This window comes from Amblyomma maculatum, chromosome 1, assembly GCF_055883805.1.
Source record: "Amblyomma maculatum isolate TAMU_Amacu chromosome 1, ASM5588380v1, whole genome shotgun sequence".
Classification (NCBI taxonomy): Eukaryota; Metazoa; Arthropoda; class Arachnida; order Ixodida; family Ixodidae; genus Amblyomma; species Amblyomma maculatum.
The window spans coordinates 302,069,710-302,093,623 of NC_139344.1; the positions used below are offsets into that span (position 1 = coordinate 302,069,710).

Sequence of the window (23,914 nt, forward strand, 5' to 3'; positions counted from 1 at the left end):
TTGGCGCTGGTAGCGTGGTGCCGGGTTCCGGCGGCGGCAGAATCTGGATATGTGGCCAAGCATGCCACAGTGGTAACAGACTGGTGCTTCACGAGCATGGTCCAAATAATAGTCCTCGGAAACAGGATCGAAGCGATCAGCAAAGTCCAGCCGCTGGGGTTGTTGCGGAGGAGGTGGTGCCCTGTAGTGGGAACGAGCTAGGGGAGCAGGGCCGTATGAGTCATTTCGGTGGTCACGGACAAGAGGAACGGTAGAACCCCAACAAGAAGAGCGCTGGATGGGAGCTGCCTGCAGGGAGCAGCTGTCACAGGGGATTGCACTGTGGTTCACAACATCTTGGTGGCGGGAGAGAGTTCATCACGGACAATTTGGTGAATCAGTATTATACGGCCGCTCCCAATAAAATGGGCTGCATCAATGTGACTGTGGAAAGAATTGTACTGACATGAGCAGTCACATCTATAGCGCTCGAATGGAGGTTGATGGAACACAAGTGAGAAATTTTAAAGCAGGTTTTTCATAAGTAATGCCGTGTTGCTGGCTAAGTACAGTTCGAAAGCGCACAAGTATTGCTTTCAATTTTCATATAGCTGCTGTTTTCTTGTTACGCATCTGTAAAGCAATTACATGTAGCGAAATGCTATCACTCATGAGCTTTTATGCTGTAGTGATTCAGCATGCTTGCATACTGCGTATTTATTCTTCGAGACAGGATGCCAAAACGTTACAAAGTGGCTATGACAGTAATGGGTTAAAAATTATCATCCGATGTCTGTGGTATACAGCAAAATTTCAAAGGAACGGTCTGAATGCAGTAGTAAATGTGACCATCACAGTATGTTTATTATTCAGTGACCGTGTTATGGGACGCATAGACTCCCAGCATTTTCTTGTTCAAACACCGAGCTAACCCCTTATTGATTTTGCTTCTCTATTACACAAGCATATGCAGTGGTTACAGCATTGCTTTTTTATGTCAAAGCTGGCAGCATCATTCTATGTTGTAACACTGAAATAGCGCCGTGATCTTATAGTAGTACAACCAATAGAAAGTAATTTGTTTGGTTGTTCGTTGCCTTGCTTCTATTTGTAGCTCAGATGATCAAATCTTACGAGTGGATAGCACTTTGTCGTGTGCTTCATAACCTCGTGGTCACACACATTTGTGACTTGCAACTACCAAAGCTTGTCAGTCTTGCTGTCTATCGGGAAGTGGGCAGGCATGGCTGCATTACCTGCCTGCATCGCTTCGAGGACTGTCCCCAGATAAGTAGTCATTGTGTTGATAATTAAGACTTGATGCAGTGTTACAAAGTGCCAGCCAGCTGTTTCTCCCGTATGCACTCCACATGTCTGCAAATTGTGCTGCTTTTTGCGTTCAACAGACTGCACTAAGGAGCTTCCAATACGTCTGTGCACAAGCATTCATAGAAAAAGTATGTTGTCATTATGCTTTAATAAGGAGACTTGAACATGTCAAATAAGAAAGCCAAGATGACAATGGCTGCATGACACAGCCCTTTGACCAAGCAGTGGTGATGCCTTTCATATTGAAAGCGGATAATGCTGCTGCTATATATATACTCCCTTTGGCTACAAGAGCGGAGCTTTTCTTGCGGTGTTATTACACCATGTCTGGCTTCAGTTATACCTTTACTCGAGCTGGCCTAATTGAATGAAAATTGGCAGTTAAAGAATATTTGGAAACAAGTGTGTTGCCGTACAGGAACCAGCGAGTAGACGCCAACGCAGAATGCCCGAGATTCCAGGCAGATGGTGCAGCGGTCGCGTAGTGTACAGATTTTAACCCTTTGACTGTTCTTGCCGTACGGGTACTGCGCTAAAATGCTGCTTGTATTGTGATAATGCGAATGTTTCTTTAATGGTATAATATTCTGCATGTTTAGCCATGACATCCCACTGGGCTGCGGTGCCTGATGTTAAAAGCAGGCAAATGAACACTGGATTAGGCCTAACATGAAGCCACATGGAATTGGTTCAAAAGAAATCAGACCCACCAGCCAGTTTGGACGTCCTGCTCTAAGCATAGCAGTCAATACTGTGAGAAAGTATTTGAGTGACTTGCAGTATTCTTTTGCAGGGTGAAAACTGCACTGCAGCAGTTTTCGTGAACTGGAGAAGAATGCACTTTATTTCCTAGCGAAGTGGCTGTCCATGGCCCCCCTTTGCACAGTGTACATTCTTTGCTTGATGCGGTTCTCGACACTCCCAGAGTCTGCAGCCTTTTCCAGCATGGGCCTGAAACAGCAATTAAATGATGTACATAAAAGTGCTTCATGTTTTCCTTAACATTCCCTATACTGGGAATCATCATTTGTGTGAAATGACACAAGCTCTCTAGCCAATGGAGCACATTTCAAAACAAAGCCTGTCATGGGCTACACAGATACATAAATGCACCAGCACTGCTGCAACCTCTTTACATGGACCCAATTCAGGATTTTTTTTCCATACTGCTCTCCACATTTACACGCTTCCTGTATAGTCCACCCCTTGGAATTCCGATAACTCCTCCTGGGTCATGTAAACAGGCATTCTAATCAACAACATTTCACCCCATCAACTGGATGCGTTCTGATTTGCACAAACAGCATCAGTTGCCTAAAAGGTTTTCATGCAGAAAAAATTTTAATCCATGATAGTTTCGCAAAAGAAAAGCTAGTTTGACTATCGTCCTAATGAGGTAGATGCTAGTGACTCTAGAAAGGTGTTTCGACCAATCGCTGATGCACATCTAACAATTACTTTCAGGCCATTCACCAGTGATTCTTGTCGCATGACCAAGCTCACGCATATGAATTTTGAAGCACTCTAGCTGTCACAATACTTGACTCGTATGAGGTAATCACTAGTGACCATGTTCAACATAGTGCAGCCTGATCCCAATTTCACCGCAAACCAACCAAGTGATGTTGGAGAAATGAGTGACGAAGCAGCTAAATTATGACTGCATTTTTCAGGTGAACGTTTTGGTCTGCCCCACTAATGCTTCAAATGGCATGGGAATGCAGTGCCAATATCGTATGGGTTGCTAACCTGCATTTTTAAATCCAAGGTTAATGCTTTTTCGTGACAGGCACTGCGTTTCTTGCTTTGAGGTCTCACTATCAGTATGTTCATTCGTCATAAATGACACATCAGGCATTTGTTTGGCCTCACCTACAGCAGCAGCCATGAACAATTCCTTATATTGGGCTACGATTCTGCCTCTTGTAGGCCTAGAGTCGCCACTGGGAATTCAACTGAAAGCTTAGATGTGACTGTCTAAAGCTTCTCATATCTTACGGAGGAACACTCACTCCGCCAGAGTACTGCAAGGAAGAGATGCTCATTTTTTTCCATCATGGCTTGGTAAAGCATAAAGATGACATTACCTGATAAATCCTTCCCCTTTGCAGTGCTTCTCCTCTGTGTCACTCTTGCGATACTGGCTGACTAAGGCCTTGCGCTGTTCATCACGCCAGTGGGCATTTTGCATCATTTCTTTGCGAGCTGCAGCTTTCTCTTCTTCACTCAGGGGCCTGAAAAAAGGAGCATTTTGGTGGTTTGTGGGAGCCTACTAGTGTCATATATCTACTGCAGGGGGTACAGAAAAGTCATTTTGAACCCTTCTCATAACAAGATTGCTAAAAACGTTTTTCAACCTCTGCTCATAGCACAGCGGCACATTTTTCAGGGAGTTTGGGAGAGTGATCAAAATTGTATCGTGAAGATTTGAAATAGCGGTTGTATGCGCAACTGCTCAAGTATGCTCTGGTTCATCACCCGAGGTCGTCAGACTCTTTACAAAAATCAGCAAGAGAAACAGCGCAATAACTCAATCCCATTTTTGTTGACATTTACGCTCTGAATGAAGGGTGCACAATGCAGAGTTCAAGCATGTATTGAAACTTGTGGTGAGCGATACCCAGGTGAACACTGGGGGTCCAGAGGTCACAATGTGGTGGATGAATCTCTGGTGTGCAGCTTCTTAATGTTGGGAAATCTGCAAGAATTCTCCCATATGAAGAAGCGGACACGAGAGCTCGAAGGCCCGTTGCCAGAGTAGAGTGGTGGAGAATACGTCGTTCATTGAGGAGTTCATGCTGAGGTTGATGAGTCGATAGGCTTGCATGTCGACCGCGAGGTCGAAGAAACTGAGGAAGTCAGCGCCGAGAAGAGCTTGCGAAACGTTGGCGAGGATGAAAATCCAGCAAAATGTGCAGAGCAATCCTAGGTTAAGTGTAAGAGACCGTTGGCCGTACGTGCGAATGGGAGCGGTGAGGTCATTTCGTTGCGACAGTGATCGGCCCAGTTGTGCTCCCGTGTCAAGAAGGAAACTGGCGTCAGTGACCGGTCATTTCGTTTTCGACAGCGATTGGCCTGAATAACAAGGAATAGGCGGCATAGCAGTCCACCACTTGCCATAGTGGAGGGCTACAGAGCAATTTTGACCACCTGCGGATCTTCACACACTGATGTCGCACAGCACACAGACGTCTCTTCATTTCGCCTCCATCAAAACGCAGGCGCTGGCGGTTGGGATCAATCCTGGGTACTCCAGCAGAGTAGTCGGGCATCTTACCACTGCACCACCGCGATGGGGCAGGCATCACATGCGCAGGACATGAGAGTGGATTTTGATGCGTTCAACGGAACGATGGTTGTGTTTGATGCTACGCTTGGTCGCCCGCAGCTTTCGCCCCACATTTGGTTCGGCAGCGTTAAACACCTCTAGTATTTTTTTTTTTTCCCTCACCCACTTTGTAGCCGTTCTTGCCAAGGTCAGGAACATGGAAAAGTAACTTTTAAAAGCAAAAATGCGCTGTAAAAGCGGTGCCCACAAACCTTTAACTGTAGAGGCGTGTGAATATTTTAAACTTTGAATATGAATCAAATATATTTGTAGTTTGATTTGTATTTGAAAAACTGAAATTTGCAATATTTCGAATACCCACAAGTTAGTAATAAAGCGAAAATTTTTTAATTCACCGCAGTGCCTGGAGTGAGGCACCCAAGAAAAATGTTGCTCTCACTTCGGATTCATCTGAAATGCAGACAACCATTGTGCAGGTGTTCATAAGTTAAAATTACTCTGATGCCCATTCGATAATTCAAGCTTCTGGCTTAATTTGTTTTCCTGATCCTTGGAAGGCTGAATTAATAAGAGTTTACTATATTTGGCAGCTCCATATGGTTTCATGCAGGTCCTTCCTGTTTTAGGGATCGATTCTCGTTCAATTCCAGTTCAATTTTATTTGCAAATGCCATTAAAATTGTGAAATAAGATGAATTTAGCTTTCCCTATTTTTTTGGTTCTCCGATCAGACAGTCGACATTTGAAGGCATTTTTTTTTGCATATTCGTATTACAAAATTTGCACACACCTATTTAAAGCAAAAACACATTGAAAAAAATGATCACAACAAGGCTTCAATCAACAACAGTGCCAAACCTAATAAAATATTTTATACATTATACATACTAGGAAGATAAATGCGCTTTCCCCGCTTAGTCGCGGCTGACAGTCAAAACCGCCGACCCCACTCATTGATCGCGTGCGCTACTGAGCGTACACCGACCACTGTAGGCCGTGCTCTTGGTAAACAAAGAAACAATACATGCTGACAACAAACAGGCATTTATTGCTGCAATAACAACAACGCCAGCTAGCAATAAAACACGCTAATGAATGTACGTCGTCTGACTCACCAGCAAGGCAACAGGCGAATGTTCACCCGCGCTAGGGCAGAGAATAAACTCCGAGGCCGGACAGGGCGAGCAGGCGAGAAAAGTCCCGCGAGGCCTTCACCTCACCAGCGACTGCGGAGTCGCGCGAGGATGCATCCGCTCGCACCAAGTTCCCGATGCCGAAGACAGCTGGCTTTGTCAACGTGCCCGGTGACAAGATCAGGGGTGATGCTTGTGCTGCCGCGAAGCTGGCGCCATCTCTCGATAGTTAATTTTAACCACCAATGTTGGCACCATTCCGCGATAGCTAGAGTAACTACTCCGGGGGGAAAGCAGACATTAAAGGGGACGACCGCATCCGCCTGTACGCTTTAGTAGATCCACTGGCCTGTTCGGAGTTTTTTCTGACTAGACAAACCACCTTGCAAATCAGGTTTGCTTATTGTGACTCTGTTGTGATGCATTCCTGCAACCGAACTGCAAGCTAAAACCTTTTTTTTCTTTCAAATTTCTTTCTCAGTCTAGGCATATGTGCAGTGCAAGTGCAAATTCAAAACTTAAAATTAGTAGAATATTAAAACATGCCTTGGCCAGTAACAAATGTTCTTAAAAGAGCCCAGAAAATGTAGAGAAAAATGGCTTTGAGGTATAAGGAGAGAAACCAACCTGTGTCGGTGGGTGACCTCTGGTTTTTTCTCTGGCACCGCTTTCACTGGGGCCAGTCCTGGCTCTTTCTTCCAGCTCTGATCGCCTCGAATCTAGGGAACGACAAGGTGAGATGTATAGAATTCTGCTGCTTTGTTCTTCCTTTATGCTTAAATGATCAATTTTATTTAGTATTTTTCTTCCACGTGATGTGTATTAACATCCAAGCTGTCTAGCAACCGGGATTTGTGAGGGAAATTTTATACGCTGGGAGATGTCAGGGAAAATGGGACGATGAAGTCTGCAGTGCATGTTCGTTTCAAGCTGGTGCACATGTTATTGCTTTTTTTGTGCTGTCTCTCCAGCGCACAGGCGCGATATATTACGCCACAATAGTAGAACCAATGTGCACTCAATAAAATATGCAGAAGCGCTGCGTGAGAGTAGTATGCGACAAAAAGCAGGAATAACCGTGACGGCGAGGGCGAAAGCGATCGGGAAGCTGTGCTGACAAATGCGCAGCCATATTGGATTGGGGGTGAGGCGGCTCGCAGGCTATGAAGTTCAAGTTGAAAGTTTATTCTCAAATCAAAAAACAACATACAGGAATATACAGCGAGAGGTCCCATGGTACAATACCGCAGGTGGGACCTCCCATTGCAATATATTACGATGGGCAACTTAAAGAATAATATTATTGAAAGGAAAATTGTGATTTAAGCAATAATGAAAATAAATAACGAAATACAGCAGACAAATTTAGATACAAAAATAGAAAACAGAAAAAGGTACAAAAATTACACTAACAATTCTGTGACACAAATGTTAAATAACAGAAATCACAAATTAAGAAGAAACATTTTTAATTTTAACTTGAACAAAGAAAGTGTATTAGTTTGCTTAATGTCAAAATTCAAAGAATTCCAAAATGATTTTAACGAAAACTGAAGGCATTGTTTCCTGTAATTAGTACTGACCTTAGGTAGTAGAAAATTATTACAGTCGAACCTTGCTGTAACGAACACGGATACAGCGAATTATTGGATGTAACGAAGTAAAAGCAAAGTTTGGTTGGCTGTGCTTTATTTCTATGGGAGTTCTATCTGTATAACGAAATGAAAAACTGAAAATTTGACACTAAATCAGTTATAACGAAGCATATTTCTTATTCACACGACTCAAAGTCCGCAAAGAAGCAAAAAAAAAATTTTTCAAAACGCTAAATTTCGGTTTTATCAATCGCCTCCACCTAAAATGTGTTTGAATCACCCCCGCTTTTGCACGCCAAGCCATCTAGGGACCGCGAATGAATCTAGCATCAACGGCTGCCTGGCATGTGACCGGCACGTGATCGAACCACCGCCCGCGTTGCCTCCACCTAAAATGTGTTTGAATCACCCGCGCTTTCGCACGCCACGCCATCTAGGGACCGTGACTGAATCTAGCATCAACGGCTGCCTGGCATGTGACCGGCACGTGATCGAACCACCGCCCGCGTGCCCCTGCCCCTACTTTTTGCCGACCCGCGCGTGTGCTCACTTTCCTCGAGGTCGTGCCGTCGTCTTGCAGCACGGAGGCGCCGAAACGCAAAGCAGTTTCTCTTGAAACAAACATAAGAATATTCAGGGCGGTCGACAGCGGGCGCAAGAAGAGAGATTGCCGCAGACTTCGGCGTTGCGCCTAGCACTCTGTCAACCATACTGAGCGCAAGGCAGAAGATAGAAAACGTGCACTCTGCAGGCGCCGTGAAGAACGACAGGAAGCGCGTCGGGTATTGTCACCACCAGGATGTTGAAGATGCCTAGTTCGCGTGGTTCAAGGACGTTAGAGCGCGCAACCTGCCTGTGTCTGGTGCCGTGCTTCAAATTAAGGCAAGAAGTCTCGCTTGCGTCTTAGGCCACGATGACTTCTATGCAAGCAGTGGCTGGCTGCAGTGATTTAAAGACCGCCACCAGATTGTTTGCCACACCTTGTCAGGCGAAGAAGCAGCCGTCGATGTAGAGAACTGCGAGAAGTGGGCAGAAAGCTTCCGCATGCAACTGGATGGCTACGAGATGCGCGATGTCTACAACGTGGACGAGACTGCGCTTTTTTTTAAGCTGCTCCCGGAAAGGTCACTCGTTGCGAAGAACGAACTGTGCCGAGGAGGCAAGAAAAGCAAAGACCGCATCACCGTTGTTGTTTGTGTCAACATGGATTGGTCAGATAAAAGGCGGCTAACTGTTATTGGGAAATCTGCTCGCCCCAGGTGCCTGCGCAACGCCCGGAATGTCCAAGCAGACTATCGCTCGAACAAAAAGGCGTGGATGACGTCGTCACTCTTTGAAGCATGGCTGAAGGCCTTGGACAAAGACATGGCAGAGCAGCGCAGGAAAGTGCTCCTTATATTGGACAACTTCTCTGCCCATAAGGTTTCTGTACCACTTGAAGCGGTCCGCCTAGTTTTTTTGCCGCCAAACTCGACCTCAGTGCTGCAGCCATTAGACAGGGGCATCATTCGCTCACTAAAATGCTGCTACAGAAAGCGATTGGTTACGCAAATCGTATTTGACATAGACAGGGGCATATCAACTGTCATAAACCTCAAAATTACGCTGGACATGCTGTACGGTGCATGGAACGAAGTGGCACAGTCGACAATAAGAAATTGCTTTGTTGATGCTGGCCTAGCCCCATCCACCAGCGAGACTGAGCCCAACGACGCCCACGATTCTGAAGGTGAAGCGGACAATTTCGACGAGACGACATGGCGTCAACTGGCGGTTCCGAATGTTACGTTCGAGGACTTTATTGCTGCCGATGACAACTTGGCTGTGGCACCCGAATTGACCGACCAAGAAATTGCCGATCAGCTGCTTCCTGCAGATGATGCTACGAGCAGCGATGAGAGTGAAGAAGAAGGTGAAGATCGAGCTCTCAGCAGCACCGAGGCCGCCGATGAGGCGAGGAAATTGAGAAGGTACCTTGAGAACCTACCTGTTTCCAAATCAGCTGACATTGGGAAAGCGCTGCACAGTGTCGATTTCGTTGAGAAATTTATTCTATCGAATAGTGTGAAGTGCCGCCAAATGAAGATTATGTCGTTTTTTAAATAAATCAGTTCTAGGTGGCCTAAATCCCGATTTGTGTGCTCGTTTTTACTTGGCAGTGCAAAATGAAAGGTAAGGTTTCGCGTGCTTATACCACGCTTTAAAGGAAAAAAAAATGTTTTTTTTCAGCTCTGTGCTTTCCATTTTAAGGTAGCCTTTACTTGGGTTTATGAACAGAATTTTTTTTTGTAGGAATTTGTGTGTACTTTTACAACGAATTCGGATATAACGAACGAATTTCCGCACAAAATGAGACTTCGTTATAACGAGGTTTGACTGTACATAGAGCAAACCGCGTAACGCTGTTGTTTTTGGTCGTGTCGGGAGGAAAAATGCTAAGCGGGAGCTGATGATGAACAATCTTAAAGAATAGAATGCCAATATTATAAAGATCAAACCTCAAGAGGGGTAGAACATTTAAATCCATGAACAAAATATTCGACAGTGACATTCAAGGGGAGGAGGTTATGATGCATGTGGCTTGCTTTTGTAGTTTTATTAATGGCCAAAAATAAACATGATAGGTGGAATGCGTAGTAAAGTGATAGTAACAAGTGGATTGGAAAATAGGATCGAGCTTTGATTAGTACGCGTTTTTTGCAAGTTTTCGCTATATGATAATGGAATTTTAGATGAGGGTCAATAATAACACCGCGAAACGAAATTCGGTCTTGCGATGCGATGGCAGTGGAATTGAAGTATAGTAGTGGTGAGACGGGCAATGGCTTCTGAGGGGGGTGGGAAATCTGAAAGCAAGTCTTAGTATTATGCACAGTCAGGCGATTAATGCGGCACAAATGCTCAAGAGAATGTCATTTTGAAGGTTAGATATGAGCTGGTAAATGTCATGGTGCGATGTCATCATGGTAGAGATATAAGCGTAAAATATACTATTAAAATGCCTATAACAGGATGGCAAATCGCTAATATAGAGTAGAAACAATACAGGGCCTAGAATAGAACCCTGTGGAACCACTTTGTTAGTGAGAGCTTTGTTAGATGCATGGTTATTAATACAGACTATGTTCTCTCAGTCGCGAAGAAAGCTCTTCAAAAGCATTAGTGGAGGTCCTGATATGCCGTACGACTCTAGTTTCTGAAACAAGGTGGAGTGATGATGGAATCAAATACTTTGCTGAAATTAATTAAAACTGAACCTAAAAGCTTTCCTTTCCTGATACGCCGTAAGACTTCTGAAACAAGATGGAGTGATTGATTGAATAAAATACTTTGCTGAAATCAATTAAAACTGAACCTAAAAACTTTCCTTTGTCGATAGCCAGCCTGATGTAATCTATGAGAGAAGCTAAAGCAGTATCTGTAGATAGTCCGCGCTGAAAACCATGTTGAGCATCTGTCAATATGTTGTATTTTTCAATATATCCGGACAGCCTTATTTCAATTAATTTTTCTAAAATTTTGTCAAAGAAAGAAAGAAAGAAAGAATGGCAATCATTCGATAATTATTTGGCAGAGCGGGATTCGCCTTTTTTGAACACAGGTATTATTTTCACTATCTTGAGCTGCTGGGGATAACTACCTTTTATAAAAAAATTATAGACGTGACTGAGAACTGGTGTGAGCATCGATCGGATAATGTTCACGTTTTCCATGGATGTTGTGAACGCCGGCACCAGTCATCTTGTTATTAATTATGGATATAATTTCTTCTGGGCAAGTGGGGGTAAGAAAGAAGGAATGGGGGCAGCACTCAAGAGAAGGTGTGCATGAATGAAAAATAATTGCAAAATGTGTTCGCTATTACTTCAGGATTAGTTAAAAGAACACCATCTTGGAAAATATTCAACTACGTTGGGTGACTTGCCAATGTTCAAAAATTCATCAAGGAGCTGCCATTTTCATTTAGAATTATTAGATTGCTTGGATAATTGGTTTTATTAATTGCTGATATGATTATAGTCGACAGCTTGTGGAGAGCCACTTCTGGATTCGAGAGACCCAAACTGTATGAAAGATTGGTGTTAGACATGGTTTCAATGTATTTTTCACTATTGAAAACCGATTTCTGTGTAGACGTGTGGTTAATACCATACGATAATAGCATGTAAAGAAATAGTGGAAAATGATCAGTGATATCATGCCAACTTGAGGAGAGAATGCGAGCTGTGCCAGTAAGATGAAATTTGTGTAACCTGTAGAAATGGGTCGTGCAGTCGATACTGATTAGTCAAGTCAATGTTGAAGTCACCCATGATGAAGACATTCGAGGTATTGTTCAAAAGCTCGGCAGAATTCAGATGCATTATTGGAAGGGAATCTGTAAATAGCACCGCATATAATATTCTTTGTGTGACCAGTAGATTGACAATCAAGTTCAATCCAAACCGATTGGGAACATTCAAGCTCAAATCAAGGCATCTTTTGTAGGCAATGTGCTTTGAAACGCAGATAGCAGAGGCATTATCAACACGGTTTGCATATTCGCATGAATAACCAGGAAAACCGTACAAGTCTTTACCAAGGGAAGATAACCAAGTTTCAGAAAACGAGGTGATGGAAAATTGATGTTGAAAGGAAGTAAGCAAAGCAGTTATGCTATCGTAATTCTTCCGTAACCTACGGACATTGATGTGGATGGCAGATAGACTATTTGAATCAAACAGAATCGAGGAAGCGTCTTTAGGTGAAAATGAAGGCATGGTGATTTAAAAAGTGTACAACATCAGTAGCGGTAGGTATGTTCATTCACAGAAAATGTTTAGGTCGTCTACATTACTGACGCGATAGACCGTTCTGTTCTGCTCCTTCCTAAACAGAATAACGCCATTTGACGTCCACAAGGACAATTTTTTTTTTTCCTTCTTGAGCTTATACGCCTTTGAAAAAAGGTCTTTGTTGTCGGGGGAAAAATGCTCATTGACATAAACGGGAGCATCATAGTAAATAGTAGCACCGATGGGTCAGTGATCTGTCCCGCCATCCGTCTCGTGCGGCAAAAGCCCATTATGTGACCCTTTTTAAACCAACATTTTTGGTCCCCTTTTTCCAATCATTTCACCCCAGAGAAATCTTGTACCCATTGGAAACCGGTGGGTACCCGGCGGCATCAGTGAGCAATTTTCATTAACCTCTAACGGCCATTAGCACTAATGACAGCCTTTTCACAATTGTAAATTGCAGCATATGGTTAATAAATAGCTTTTCGTTGTGAATTATTCGTCTATGCTCATTATCATCAGCAGCTATATTTTTGAGCCGCTTCACTCGTCAGGGAATTTAAACTATCGGGGAAAACCTGGAAAAGTCGGGGATTTTGAAAATAGGGGTTTGCTAGACACCCTGACATCGTTGAATGTTAAATTTGTGGTTTATTTTCTATTGTTGATGGACTGCTTTCAAGGGTATTTTGTACAAATAAACAATCCACTGAAACCTTACAGGAGTCGATGTGCCATTCTTTAGAAGGTGCACTCATCTTCTGGACTCCACCTAGAGCATGCTGCCTAATACAATCCCCGCCACCCAACAGCAATTGAGCAGTTTCAGTACAGTACAGCATCTAACATTGGCCATTCTTTGTAATGGCACAATCTACTCACAAGCAGGCCAAACTTTGGTCCTTTTTTATCCTCCTCCTCTTTTGTGCTGCTCTTAATGGGTCGCTTGAGCACTGCACTATGGGTCCTCTTGTGGTCTCTCTTGGGCTTCACCCGGGAGTGCCTCGGCTGCCCATCTTCACTGCCACTGCTGGAGGACCGCTTCTTTTTGTGCTCCTTTTTTCTGTTCTTCTTGTGAGCCCTTTCTGACTTTTTGATAGACTGCTCAACCTGCAAGGATAGCCAAACTATACTGGCAAGCATGACATGTGTACCAAAATATCTCAGAAATTTCCCAGATGGGCGTACCACAATTCATCATGCTCACTTTGTTTGCAGCGGTGCGTGGCCAGCACATGGTTGATTGGCACCGCGTGACCATAAATAAACCCCCTCTTTGTTTGTTTTGATGATACAAACTTTTTCACAGCCCCATGAGATTTGCATCACCTAACCTGTACTGTACAAACCAGTGAGAGCTGCAGCTTCCATCTTGAGGTCATCATAAGCAATGTAGAACCAAACAACGATTCACCTACCATGTCTCTTAAATGCTTCATCTTGACAGGATTACTCAGCAAGGTTTTCTTGGTCTTCATTTCCTGTTTCCTGCACAAATTATTGTAGCTAAGCATAACATACGCTCAATGGCAACCACGTTTTTATTTCTCCTTGCATTCAAAGTTGTCAACAGCCACTTTCTGTCGGAGTTCCTCATGATCGCAAAATGAGTCAACTTAAGGACAGCATGCTAACCATAAGATTGTGAGAGCCTTTACGCACTGAGAATGTCGATCCGAAAAGATGTAACATAGTGCTAGTAGAAATAGCATGAGAGAGCAACTAGACAATGCAAGCACTAGAGCAGAAACAATTATTTTACTTGCAGTACCCACTGGTGAAATGTGCCACCAGAATAATTTGGAGATAAAAGCACAGCCACTAGACATTGGTTACAGTCAAAAGGGATGTTTACTTGGTGTTACGAGCACTCACTAACAAAACCATGACTCATTTTTATACACAGCCTCGTTACCGAAACAAATATAAATTTGCTTCAAACTTCACAACTGATATTATGATGATTAGATATAATCAACACTGCAGGGCCAATATTGTGTTCATTCCTTTTTTTTTTTTTTTTTTTTTTGTCCTCTGATGTGCCTTCATTTTTGGCTGCCCAGCACGATGGCACTTAACTGCTTAGCAGCTGTGGCATATGGAGACTAAAAATGATATTGACTTTTTATTGTGTTCTAACCCCGGCATCGCCACAGGATAGTAAGATCTCGAATTAGTCTAGATCTGAAGAGGGAGTGAAATGGATTATTAAGAAAGAAGTCCATAAACGAATTAGCGGTGAGGGGGAGGGCAGAAGAGTTTAGGATCTCGCTACAGAATAGATATTCAACTTTAACCGAGGATGACGCCCTAGCCTAGAAGCAATGAACAATAGTTTCAGAGATATTACTGAGCGCGTGGTAGAAGTAGGTAGTAGGATAATTAAAGAAGATACCGGTAAACTGTCCAAGAAGACAAAAGATTTAATTAAGAAACGCCAAAGAGGTTGGGATTGCTTGGGGAGCATCTATGTATAACCAGGAAACCAATCGTATTCCTTCAGACGCTTAAGAAATTTGTGTCTATAGTCCTCGTAAGTTGTGGACAACGCAGAGAGCTATGGAACGGAAGTTGGTGGGTGTAATGTTAAAAGATAGGAAGCGTGCAGAGTAAGTCAGACAAATAACTCAAGTTGCTGACATTCTTGTGGAAATGAAGTGGCTATGAGCAGGGCATGTAATGCGAAGAGAAGATTGCTTAGGGTAACAAATTGGATTCCAATGGAAGGAAAACACAGCAGCAGAAAATTAGGTGGGTGGATGAGGTAAAGAAGTTCGCAGGGGTGAAGTGGATGCAGCTAGCACAGGACCGGATTAGTTGGAGTAATATGGAGGGGGCTTCGCCCTGCAATGGGTATAATCCTGATGATGATGAAGGCCAGCCAATCATCAGCTGGACTACCACTGCAGGGTGAAGGTCACTCTCATATTACTCCAACTAACCTGGTGCTGTGCTAGCTGCATCCACTTGACCCTTGCAAACTTCTCAAACTTGTCGAAACGGCAGCAGTTGACGGCACTTCGGAATGGGCTAAAGCTGTAATAAACATTTGACTTTCGCGCTGCTTTACTGGGAAGCCCATTTTATAATAAAATATGTTCATGATTTGCATGGTCGCATCGGGCAGCAGCAGCAAAGTGACAGTGGGAAAGATACCGGTAAACTTCTACCAGCGCCTCAGTATTTGCCAAACAATCCTACCAAATTCAAGCGTTACTTATAGTCATTTGTACAAGGAGTTATGTAAGCGGATAAGCTGCAATTTGAGATAGATTACCCGATCGCAGCGGCTACAGCTTTACATGACCAGATTGCCTTGACAGCGCCAGATGACACCACATGCTTAAACGGCGGCGCGCAGGCTTGCCACATCGGGACCAATCGATGCGTGAGAACGGGAGCCGTGCTATCCGCGTGGTAGCAGGTCACGGTGGCTGATCGCGCCATGTTATAATTCTCTCCTAAAAGTTTTTTTTTCTTTTCGAACGCCAGCTTAGCTCACGGGGCTGGCAAACCGGACTGAGAGAGCAGCATCTTCACGGTAATCAGTTCCTTTGTTCAACATGTCATAGCAGTTGACATTTCCTGCACATCAAGTGCGGTAAAACTTCGGAAAACGACCCAGGCTGGTGCTTTGAACTTCAAGATCAGAGAAGGTCAAAGCGGGGCTTATGTCTCTTTCGCTACTGTCAAGCTATCAGTCTAAGCATAGCATATGTCACGTGATCAACCATGAGTTTGGATTATTGGTTAATTGTACATGTATTTTGATAAGTTACTGGGCCAAGTTAATTGATATTTAGTAAATTGCAATTAAAACCCAAATTTTAGCTGCAGCATCGAACCGTATACTGTTGGAAAGCTTAGGCCAAGTGTAATGGCACTGTGCTAGTTAGCGATCCACATTAACCTGCATTAATTAGTTAATTTTGCATAAAACCAAACTGAGCTGTTCCTTGCTGCTTCGGGGCAAGGAACAGGTTCACCACGGCAGTCTTGATATGGTGCTGATGGAGGAATTAAAAAATTATATGAGTATGCAGCCACTCACTGACTTCGCTTGTGGTTAAAGAGACAGCAGGGTACACTGGGAGAAGTGGCGGGCCCTATTCCCGACACACTACAGTTCTGGGGCAAGCATGCTGTGCCCTCATGCACTATGTAAAAGAGCGTAATTTCATTGAACTCAACAATCAAATAAAAAAATTACAGGGAGCTTAAATCTCCAACGTACGGAAATGCGAAAGCATATAACTGCCAAATCAGTAACTATCGCGATCTTATCTATCACTATACCTACTAATGCCGTCAAGTGACCTATCATAACTGTCACTATCCGCAACGAATACTATCACCTCACTATCCGGGCCTATTACTATCATTTACTATTAACATCCGTAACAGTCATCATCATTAGCTATCACTATTCATAACCATCACTATTTAATCTGTTGCTGTCCCGTGACCCACTGATATACCTCAATTTTCATTGAATCACGTTGTCAGTCATAACTCTATTATCTCATATCTGACGAGTTGTCTATACATTGACTTTAATTTCTTATACTTGTTTTCTCATAAATGGAGGTGGGGAAAAGAGCAAGCCACAGAAATAACTATCAGCGCGAGGTTCATGTCTCTGTCAAGGAGGCCTCCTTTGCTTCGGGACAGGTCGGTGAGAGAAAATTGTCGGAACTGCGTTGGGCCTGAGCTTTTTTTCCAGTTCGTGTAATATTCGCGGCTCAAACCTTCAGTGAAATGTAGCTAGAACATAGAGCGATGAGTTAATCACTCAGGCTAAATGAAAAAAAAAAAAAAAAACGAATCTTCTTGCATACAATTGAAATGAGTAATATGTTACAATGCCAAGAATTGCTGCTCGCAAAATGTTCCCCTATTTTTACATCATAACTATAATCATTATTGATTTTTAAGCTTCGTAAATACAGCAAATTGATGCAATGATTCCGGATGATTTGACATCGACGGAAAACTTTTCCTGCAGAAAATGAAAACTCGAAATTACGGTTTTAGAGCTCCTGCTTTCAAACTGAAGGTAACCTGCCAACGCCTAGTAGTCATAATCAAAGTGACGCGTGTGTGATCACGTGAACACCCCCTGCACATTGGTCATATCCCTGATAAAACGAAGCCATACTTTTTAAACCACTCATGCATGGAAGCATGGCAAAACACATTCAAGAACTGAAAAAGAAAAAATGCAGTACGACCTAATTAGTGCTAATTACCCGCAATACCGCGGCTTTACTTGCCAATGAGTTTTTCAGGGCCAGCATTCATTGTTTCTAACTAACCGATGCACACTACAAGTAGTACAAACTGGAAAGACTAGCTCCTCTACAAGCCCAAATTTTGATTTTTAGTAAAGGAGGCCAGCGATCCTAGCATAAGCGCGACAAATGCAATCGAGAGGCTGTCATCATCATCATCATCAGCCTGATTATACCCACTGCAGGGCGAAGGCCTCTCCCATATTCCTCCACTTAACCCGGTTCTGTGCTAGCTGCATCCACTTGACCCCTGCGAACTTCTTAATCTCATCCTCCCACCTAACTTTCTGCCGCCCCCTGCTACACTTTCCTTCCCTTGGAATCCAGTTTGTTACCCTCAGCGACCATATCCTCTCTTCGCACTGCATGTCCTGCCCATGTCCATTTCTTCTTCTTAATTTCTACTAGAATGTCGGTAACTTGAGTTATTTCTCTGACCCACTCTGCACGCTTTCTATCTCTTAATGTTACCCCTACCATTTTTCGTTCCATAGCCCTCTGGGTTGTCCTCAACTTAAGTAGAACTCTCTTGGGATATGTGGTACTTTCCCACATATCACTGACAACAAATTATAGTACCATATTTCTGACTACAGAAGTCGACAGCGTATGAAATGATGGAGCCTCGCAGAATATTCAGCAGCTGCAGAGAACAACCTTATTTTTATGCAACGAACAAGTTGCCGCAGCAAAAATATTGAGGAGCAAGTAGGAAGAATAGAAAACGCAGCGTCAGGTGATTACGGGGAGTGAGAAAGGCGCCTTACGTCGCAAACAACCCTTTTCTTTCTAGGAATAAACTTCTTTCGACCAATCTTGTGAATCCATTGTCTCTTGCGCAAGCCGTCACGCCTGCCTTGAGGTATCACGAATACTGCATAACCATCTTCAGGCCGCTTGTTGCAGTTGTACGCGCAACAGCACGGCATAGAGCTTGCACGTTGCAATAAAAGCACAGCGCAATAATCACTCGCCGAGCCTAGGAGAAAAATGGCGCGAAGGAAAAAGAAAAACACAAGGAAAATGCCGAACGCACGTTCGTTTCCATGGGCAACGGCAGGGAGACCAATCGTCGCGCAGGAAATCTGCCAGAGAGCCGGCACTCAGGGAAGGGGTGTGCAGGGGGCGAGGAGGTAGCGCGGTGGTACTTTCTTCTCATAGAGGGACTTTAGCCCTCACATCTTTGACTTCATCACGTGCTTGGAGAGATCTAAATCGAAACTGGTCCCGATAAATGCCTCGATAATTAATCGAGCTGTGCTGGGGCTTTTTGGGTTGCAGTCCCTGTTTTTGACCATCGTGGATCGATTAAAGAAAAATACCGGAACAGAAAATGTACGCGTCTATACTCCTTTAAGTAGAACCCTTGAAGAGGGGTTTATTGGGGGTTATTCGGAGGATTGGAGACGGCGACCGGTCACACAAGGCGATCGTAGAGCGAGGCACAATATCGTCCGAACAAGACAGTCCGAGCTCTCAGTGCGCGCGCCAGCTGATCGGCGTCTTCATCGTCGTTAGCTTCGGCGCTGTATCATCTTCTTCCGTACACCCTTTTCATTAGCTTCCAGGTTTCTTACATTGACTTACATTAAGTATCGATACCACTGAGACTTCAGGCACAAAGAAAATGCTTCATTTCATCCTGTGCTGAAAAATACCTTGGAGGGCACCATAGTGTGCAGAATGAAATGAGAAACTTCCTCCTGGTCTAGTCTTAAAGGGATTGCCAAATCAACTTTGAAGCAAATTTTTTTAGGGTCTAAGGATTCTGCAATGATTTGTTAGGAACACTGTAAAAGACACATTATTCGTGTATCGCAACCCAGAATTCATGACGACCGAGACAGCTATAGCACACTAGAAAGTAACTAATATGGCACCAGCACCACAGACAGTGAATAGATAAAGCGCATGCGGATTCACAGTGCGACACATTTTTGCATCGGTTAGAAGCCTTGCTGCTGCACAAATTCCCATTTCTCAGATTTCTACATGCAACCTTGGATGCACAGCCATCTACATTGCTGCAAGACAAAAGTTTGAGCTTGCTTTTGGTCATTTCAGAGAAATTGTGACTCCAGCTGCCACTTGCCAGTTTAAAAGCACTCGCCTGAGGTTTTGTGGCCGTACCCAGGATGTCATTGACTGGTCTCGGTTTTGGTTCCCCGGTTTTTTACTTTTAAAATACTTGTACTTCATATTTTGAAAAATTACGTTTATACCAGAATGACACAATTCTAATGAAAATGATGCGATTACATACTCAGAAAACCTCAGGTGTTGCCATTTAAGGGCTATAACCGTGGCTACGAACAAATGCCATCTGGCAACACTTGACAATGCACTGCCTTTCAAACTCCACTTTTCTGTACCGTGAAACGTGCGGAAAAGAAAAACACAAAATTAACAAAACACACAGCCCATATTATTCACATATTAAAGGGCCCAAGAAAGGCTATTTACTAATACTAGAAAGCGTGCATGAGTAATAGGTATCCCATCAGTCCTCCCTGCGACGCAAAATGTTTTCAGCTAGCTTCATTAGCATAGTTCAGACTATACAATTAGTTCAGACTATACACGATTTTGCGAAAGCTATTAACAATGGTAGCCAAACAGATGCCATTTTTATGGATTTCGCCAAAGCATTTGATAAGGTCTCTCACAAAAAGCTGCTTTCCAAAATTAATAGCACACTCAGAAATAACAAAATCATTAATTGGATTTCAGCATATTTGAATAACCGTCAGCAATATGTCTCTTTTGGGGAACATTCCTCTCAAACTGTTTTTGTTGACTCTGGCGTCCCTCAGGGCTCAGTGCTTGGGCCACTCTTGTTTATCATTTACATTAACGACATCGTGAAAGACATTCCAGTTAATATTAAACTATACGCGGATGATTGTGTGCTATACTCCGAAATTAAACATATGTCAGATCAGGTAAAACTTAATGAGGCTTTTCAGAAAATTAGTGCCTGGTGTGATGCATGGCAGATGCCTATCAACTTTCAAAAAACCGTGTATATGAGAATCACTGACAAGAAAAGTCCACTGATGTTCCAATATTCACTTGATAACAACATTCTTTCCGAAGTCTCACACTACAAATATCTAGGGCTATGGATTACTAACAACCTTGACTGGACAAAACATATTGATCAAACTGTAAATAATGCAAACCGTAAACTTTTTTTTCTTAGGCGTGCATTGAGACTTTCCACACCCCGAGTTCGGCTTCTAGCGTATAAATCGATTGTCCTTCCAATATTAGATTATGCGGCAATAATTTGGGATCCATTCACCAAAACAAACATAAATAAAATTTAAAAAATACAAAAGAAAGCAGTACGTTTTGTTTACAATAGCTATGGACGCACATCAGTAAGTGACCTCTTAAACAGGGCTGCTTTAATATCTATAACCGAAAGGAATCGCGTTTCTCGACTAAAGTTCTTATACCAATTGGTCAAAGGTCATTTTAAAATTAACATTGATGGACTAATATCTTTCTCTTCAGGTTATTCTACAAGACAACGTCACAATCTTACAATCACCCCTTTCACCCAGCGTAATAACTGCTTTAAATATTCTTTTTTTCCGCGAACAGTAACGGAGTGGAATCAACTTACTAACGACGAAGTCTTACAGCTATCTGTAACATCATTCATCGGCAACCTCAGTGCACAATAATGTCCTCTGTCATGCATTCCCGGTTCCCATTTTTGAACTGAATTTAATATTGTGATCGTTCTGGTGCTCTTTCTTCATTTAATTAATTCCCTGTTGACCATGTTCACTGATGACTTAATAGTAGTGTATTTTGTATGCCCCAAACCTTAGTGATTTTTTTTGTGTGTTACGTCATTGAGCCTTTCATTTTTGCTGTTGTGTTTTGTTGCTTATTATTAATTTGTGGCCTTTGTACTTATTTGTAATATTTGTACTTACCTATTTTCTGTATGCTCACCCTGCGAAAATCCCTTCCTGGGATTGCAGTATTAATAAATAAATAAATAAATAAATAAATAAATAAATAAATAAATAAATAATTGATCGTATTGGCGATCATGGATGGATGGGTAAACATTTATTTTCATCGGCTTTAAGAGGTGAGGGTTCAGTTAGATTGTTCGCCGCGCCAGATGTCCGCCAAAAATGATGCTCCTTCTCTCTCCCCTCTATTCAGTGCATACTGGCACGCAAGAAAACATGAAGAAAACAAGTCTCGATGGCACCCCACCACGTTCCGCCTCTTGGGAGCATCCAATGCGCTGGTACACCCACCAAGCCCCAGCGCTGCCATTAGGGAGGTTTGGGCATGGAGATGAGTCAACTAATCGGCTCACAGAGGTCGCCAGAACTTTTGAAAAATTATAGGCTTGATGCAAATCTTTTAAATTTGGCTCAGATACTTTGAGGACACCTCTATGGAATTTTTGCATTACAATATTACTGCAAGTACCATTTAAGGAGCACTTTAATGAAAAGTGGTCACATTGTGGAATACACTGACGGTATGGAAGGTCCACTGCAGAACATTGCTAAAGCTTGCTCTTTTTAATGCCAAATTAAAACTGTGAACCCTTGTTTAACTTGTGCTTTCCTGAAAAGCCAGACTCCGCTAACATGATCTTTTCATTCCAAATTATCGCCAACTAGCCCAGCAGGAAGTTCACATTTTTATCCATTGTTAGTCCCTTTAAAGGACTGAATGAAGGTCATGCATGCTAAGCTCAATATCTACTGCTGGCAGCACAGTCAAGATGGATGATGAACCATCAGCAATGTCTGTAATCAATGCATAGCCACTGTAGAAAGAAATGCATTCAGAAACCAACACACCTGATGGTAAATAAAGGATCCTCTCGTATCTTGTTTTCCAGGTCAACAGCAGCATTTGTAGGAGCCATTGTGAAAATTGCCCCTGGCTGCAGACCTGAAAATAAAAAGGCGACTGTGTACATCACTACTAAATCAGGTGACTTGGCCTACCTTCGTTTTTGTCCTCTACGCCATCCTCTTCTTTCTTGGCGATCTCAAAGTTCTTGTCAACTTTGCGACCAAGCAGGTACTGCTCCCTGTCCACGAGGCCAGCGACTCCCTGGTACATCCAGTCGAGTCGCTCCTGCCGCTTCCTGCACGTAAACAAAAAATGTCACTAATACAGAACTGTCCATACCCAAGAAGCTGTGAATGTGACAGGTTGCACGACACGTACTTGACAACACCTTTATTCTCGGCATACTGTCGCATTTCCTGCTTGTTCCGCTCTTCTTCAAGTTCTTTCTGCAACTGCTCGATCTTCGCCCTCTCCTGATCGCGCATCTGCTCTGCCTTCCAAACTCTTTCGATATTGCGCAGCGTCGATGGATGCCATGACTTTTTCAGGTTCTACAGCATAAAAGGATACAAGAATAAAGACATCTGAGGATTTATTGGGCACGATTCTCAGTGAAAATGAAAGCGGGGTGAGTCGACGTAGCTTACCAGATCGCCGCCACCCATGGCGAGTAGCGTGAGGTAGACCCAGGTTCAGACCACAAAAGATGTTGAACGGCGCTTCTTTCAAGCGTCCCTTCCCGAAAGCTTCGAGTACAGCGCCCCGACGTGCGTTGCCTGCCGCATTCGCAATAGCTAGCTAGGCGCTAGCAAATGCACGCAGCGCGGCAGCGCTGTGTCGACCGCGCAGTGTGTCGACCGCGCCGCGAAATGCATGGGAGCGAGGGGCCGCTTTTGCGATGACGGAGGCGCCGCAGCGCAGAGGGCGCCACCAGCAACTGGTGTGTCAGCCGTCCGAGCGCCCGCGTATGCGCGCTGTGCGGCGGGGCGGATACCGCGCGGACTGTACGTTCTTGTTTGCTTGTGCGTCGTCTCGAGCTGTTCGCGACAAGATTTTACAAATATGCCGGTTAACGGTGCTCAGTATTGTTAGCAATCACCTAATTTATTTTCCATTTTGGCCGTCGGCAACACCTCGGGGAAATAACATGACAGGAGTTGGCTCCGAAGAAAACAGCTTGGAGAGGGCCGGCGTACGACTCGCACAGCACGCTTCACTCGCCGTACAGCTTGCTTTAGCATTCCTAAAGCACCTAATTCACGTCCAGGAATGTAGTCGTTTTGAAAAGAGGGCAGTTTGGAGGCAGGATGTATGAAGAAGTGAAACATACAACACGTGCGTTCGAGCGCTGACTAAAACTGGTCACAGTAACCCCATTATCAAAACAGTCCAAAATGGTATATTCCGTTGTTTCCCACGCCAACTATGCCGACTACAGTACGTCACTGAAGCCACAAGAGAAGTCGGCATTCAGTTGGAATGAATTAAATGTGGCATGGAGGTAGAGATGACCAATTGTTCAAGAAAATGTTTCCATTCTAAGGTACGCAAGCCACCGGTAATATGCAAGTCATTGCCTCCACAAAATCGCTCTAGTCCTTTTTTATTTACATACAAAAAAAAAAAGAATAGCTTTGAAAAAGAAATAACGATGGAAAATAGAGGACGCATAGGCTAT

At 43.5% G+C, this 23,914-nt stretch overlaps 2 protein-coding genes across 6 annotated transcripts in view; one reads left to right on the forward strand and one right to left on the reverse strand.

Moving 5' to 3' along the window:
• LOC146206939 (armadillo repeat-containing protein 8-like) overlaps nt 1-2,293 on the forward strand; it is a 104,150-nt gene extending 101,857 nt beyond the window's left edge. For all 5 annotated transcript variants that reach the window (XM_084601518.1, XM_084602257.1, XM_084603014.1 and 2 more), the window contains one exon: nt 2,102-2,293. In XM_084601518.1, coding sequence (XP_084457644.1) covers nt 2,102-2,132 — 31 coding nt within the window. In that variant the 3' untranslated portion in view covers nt 2,133-2,293. The remainder of the gene's footprint in view (nt 1-2,101) is intronic.
• Nucleotides 2,091-23,112, reverse strand: Cwc25 (CWC25 spliceosome associated protein homolog). Its single transcript, XM_084604142.1, has 9 exons — nt 22,884-23,112; nt 22,615-22,787; nt 22,389-22,531; nt 22,239-22,332; nt 13,522-13,591; nt 12,986-13,213; nt 6,358-6,449; nt 3,396-3,542; nt 2,091-2,259 (listed from the first exon to the last, which is right to left on the reverse strand). The coding sequence occupies exons 1-9, from the start codon at nt 22,899-22,901 to the stop codon at nt 2,151-2,153; spliced, it is 1,074 nt and encodes a 357-aa protein (XP_084460268.1). The 5' UTR covers nt 22,902-23,112; the 3' UTR covers nt 2,091-2,150.
• Between the last annotated feature and the right edge of the window lie 802 nt (nt 23,113-23,914).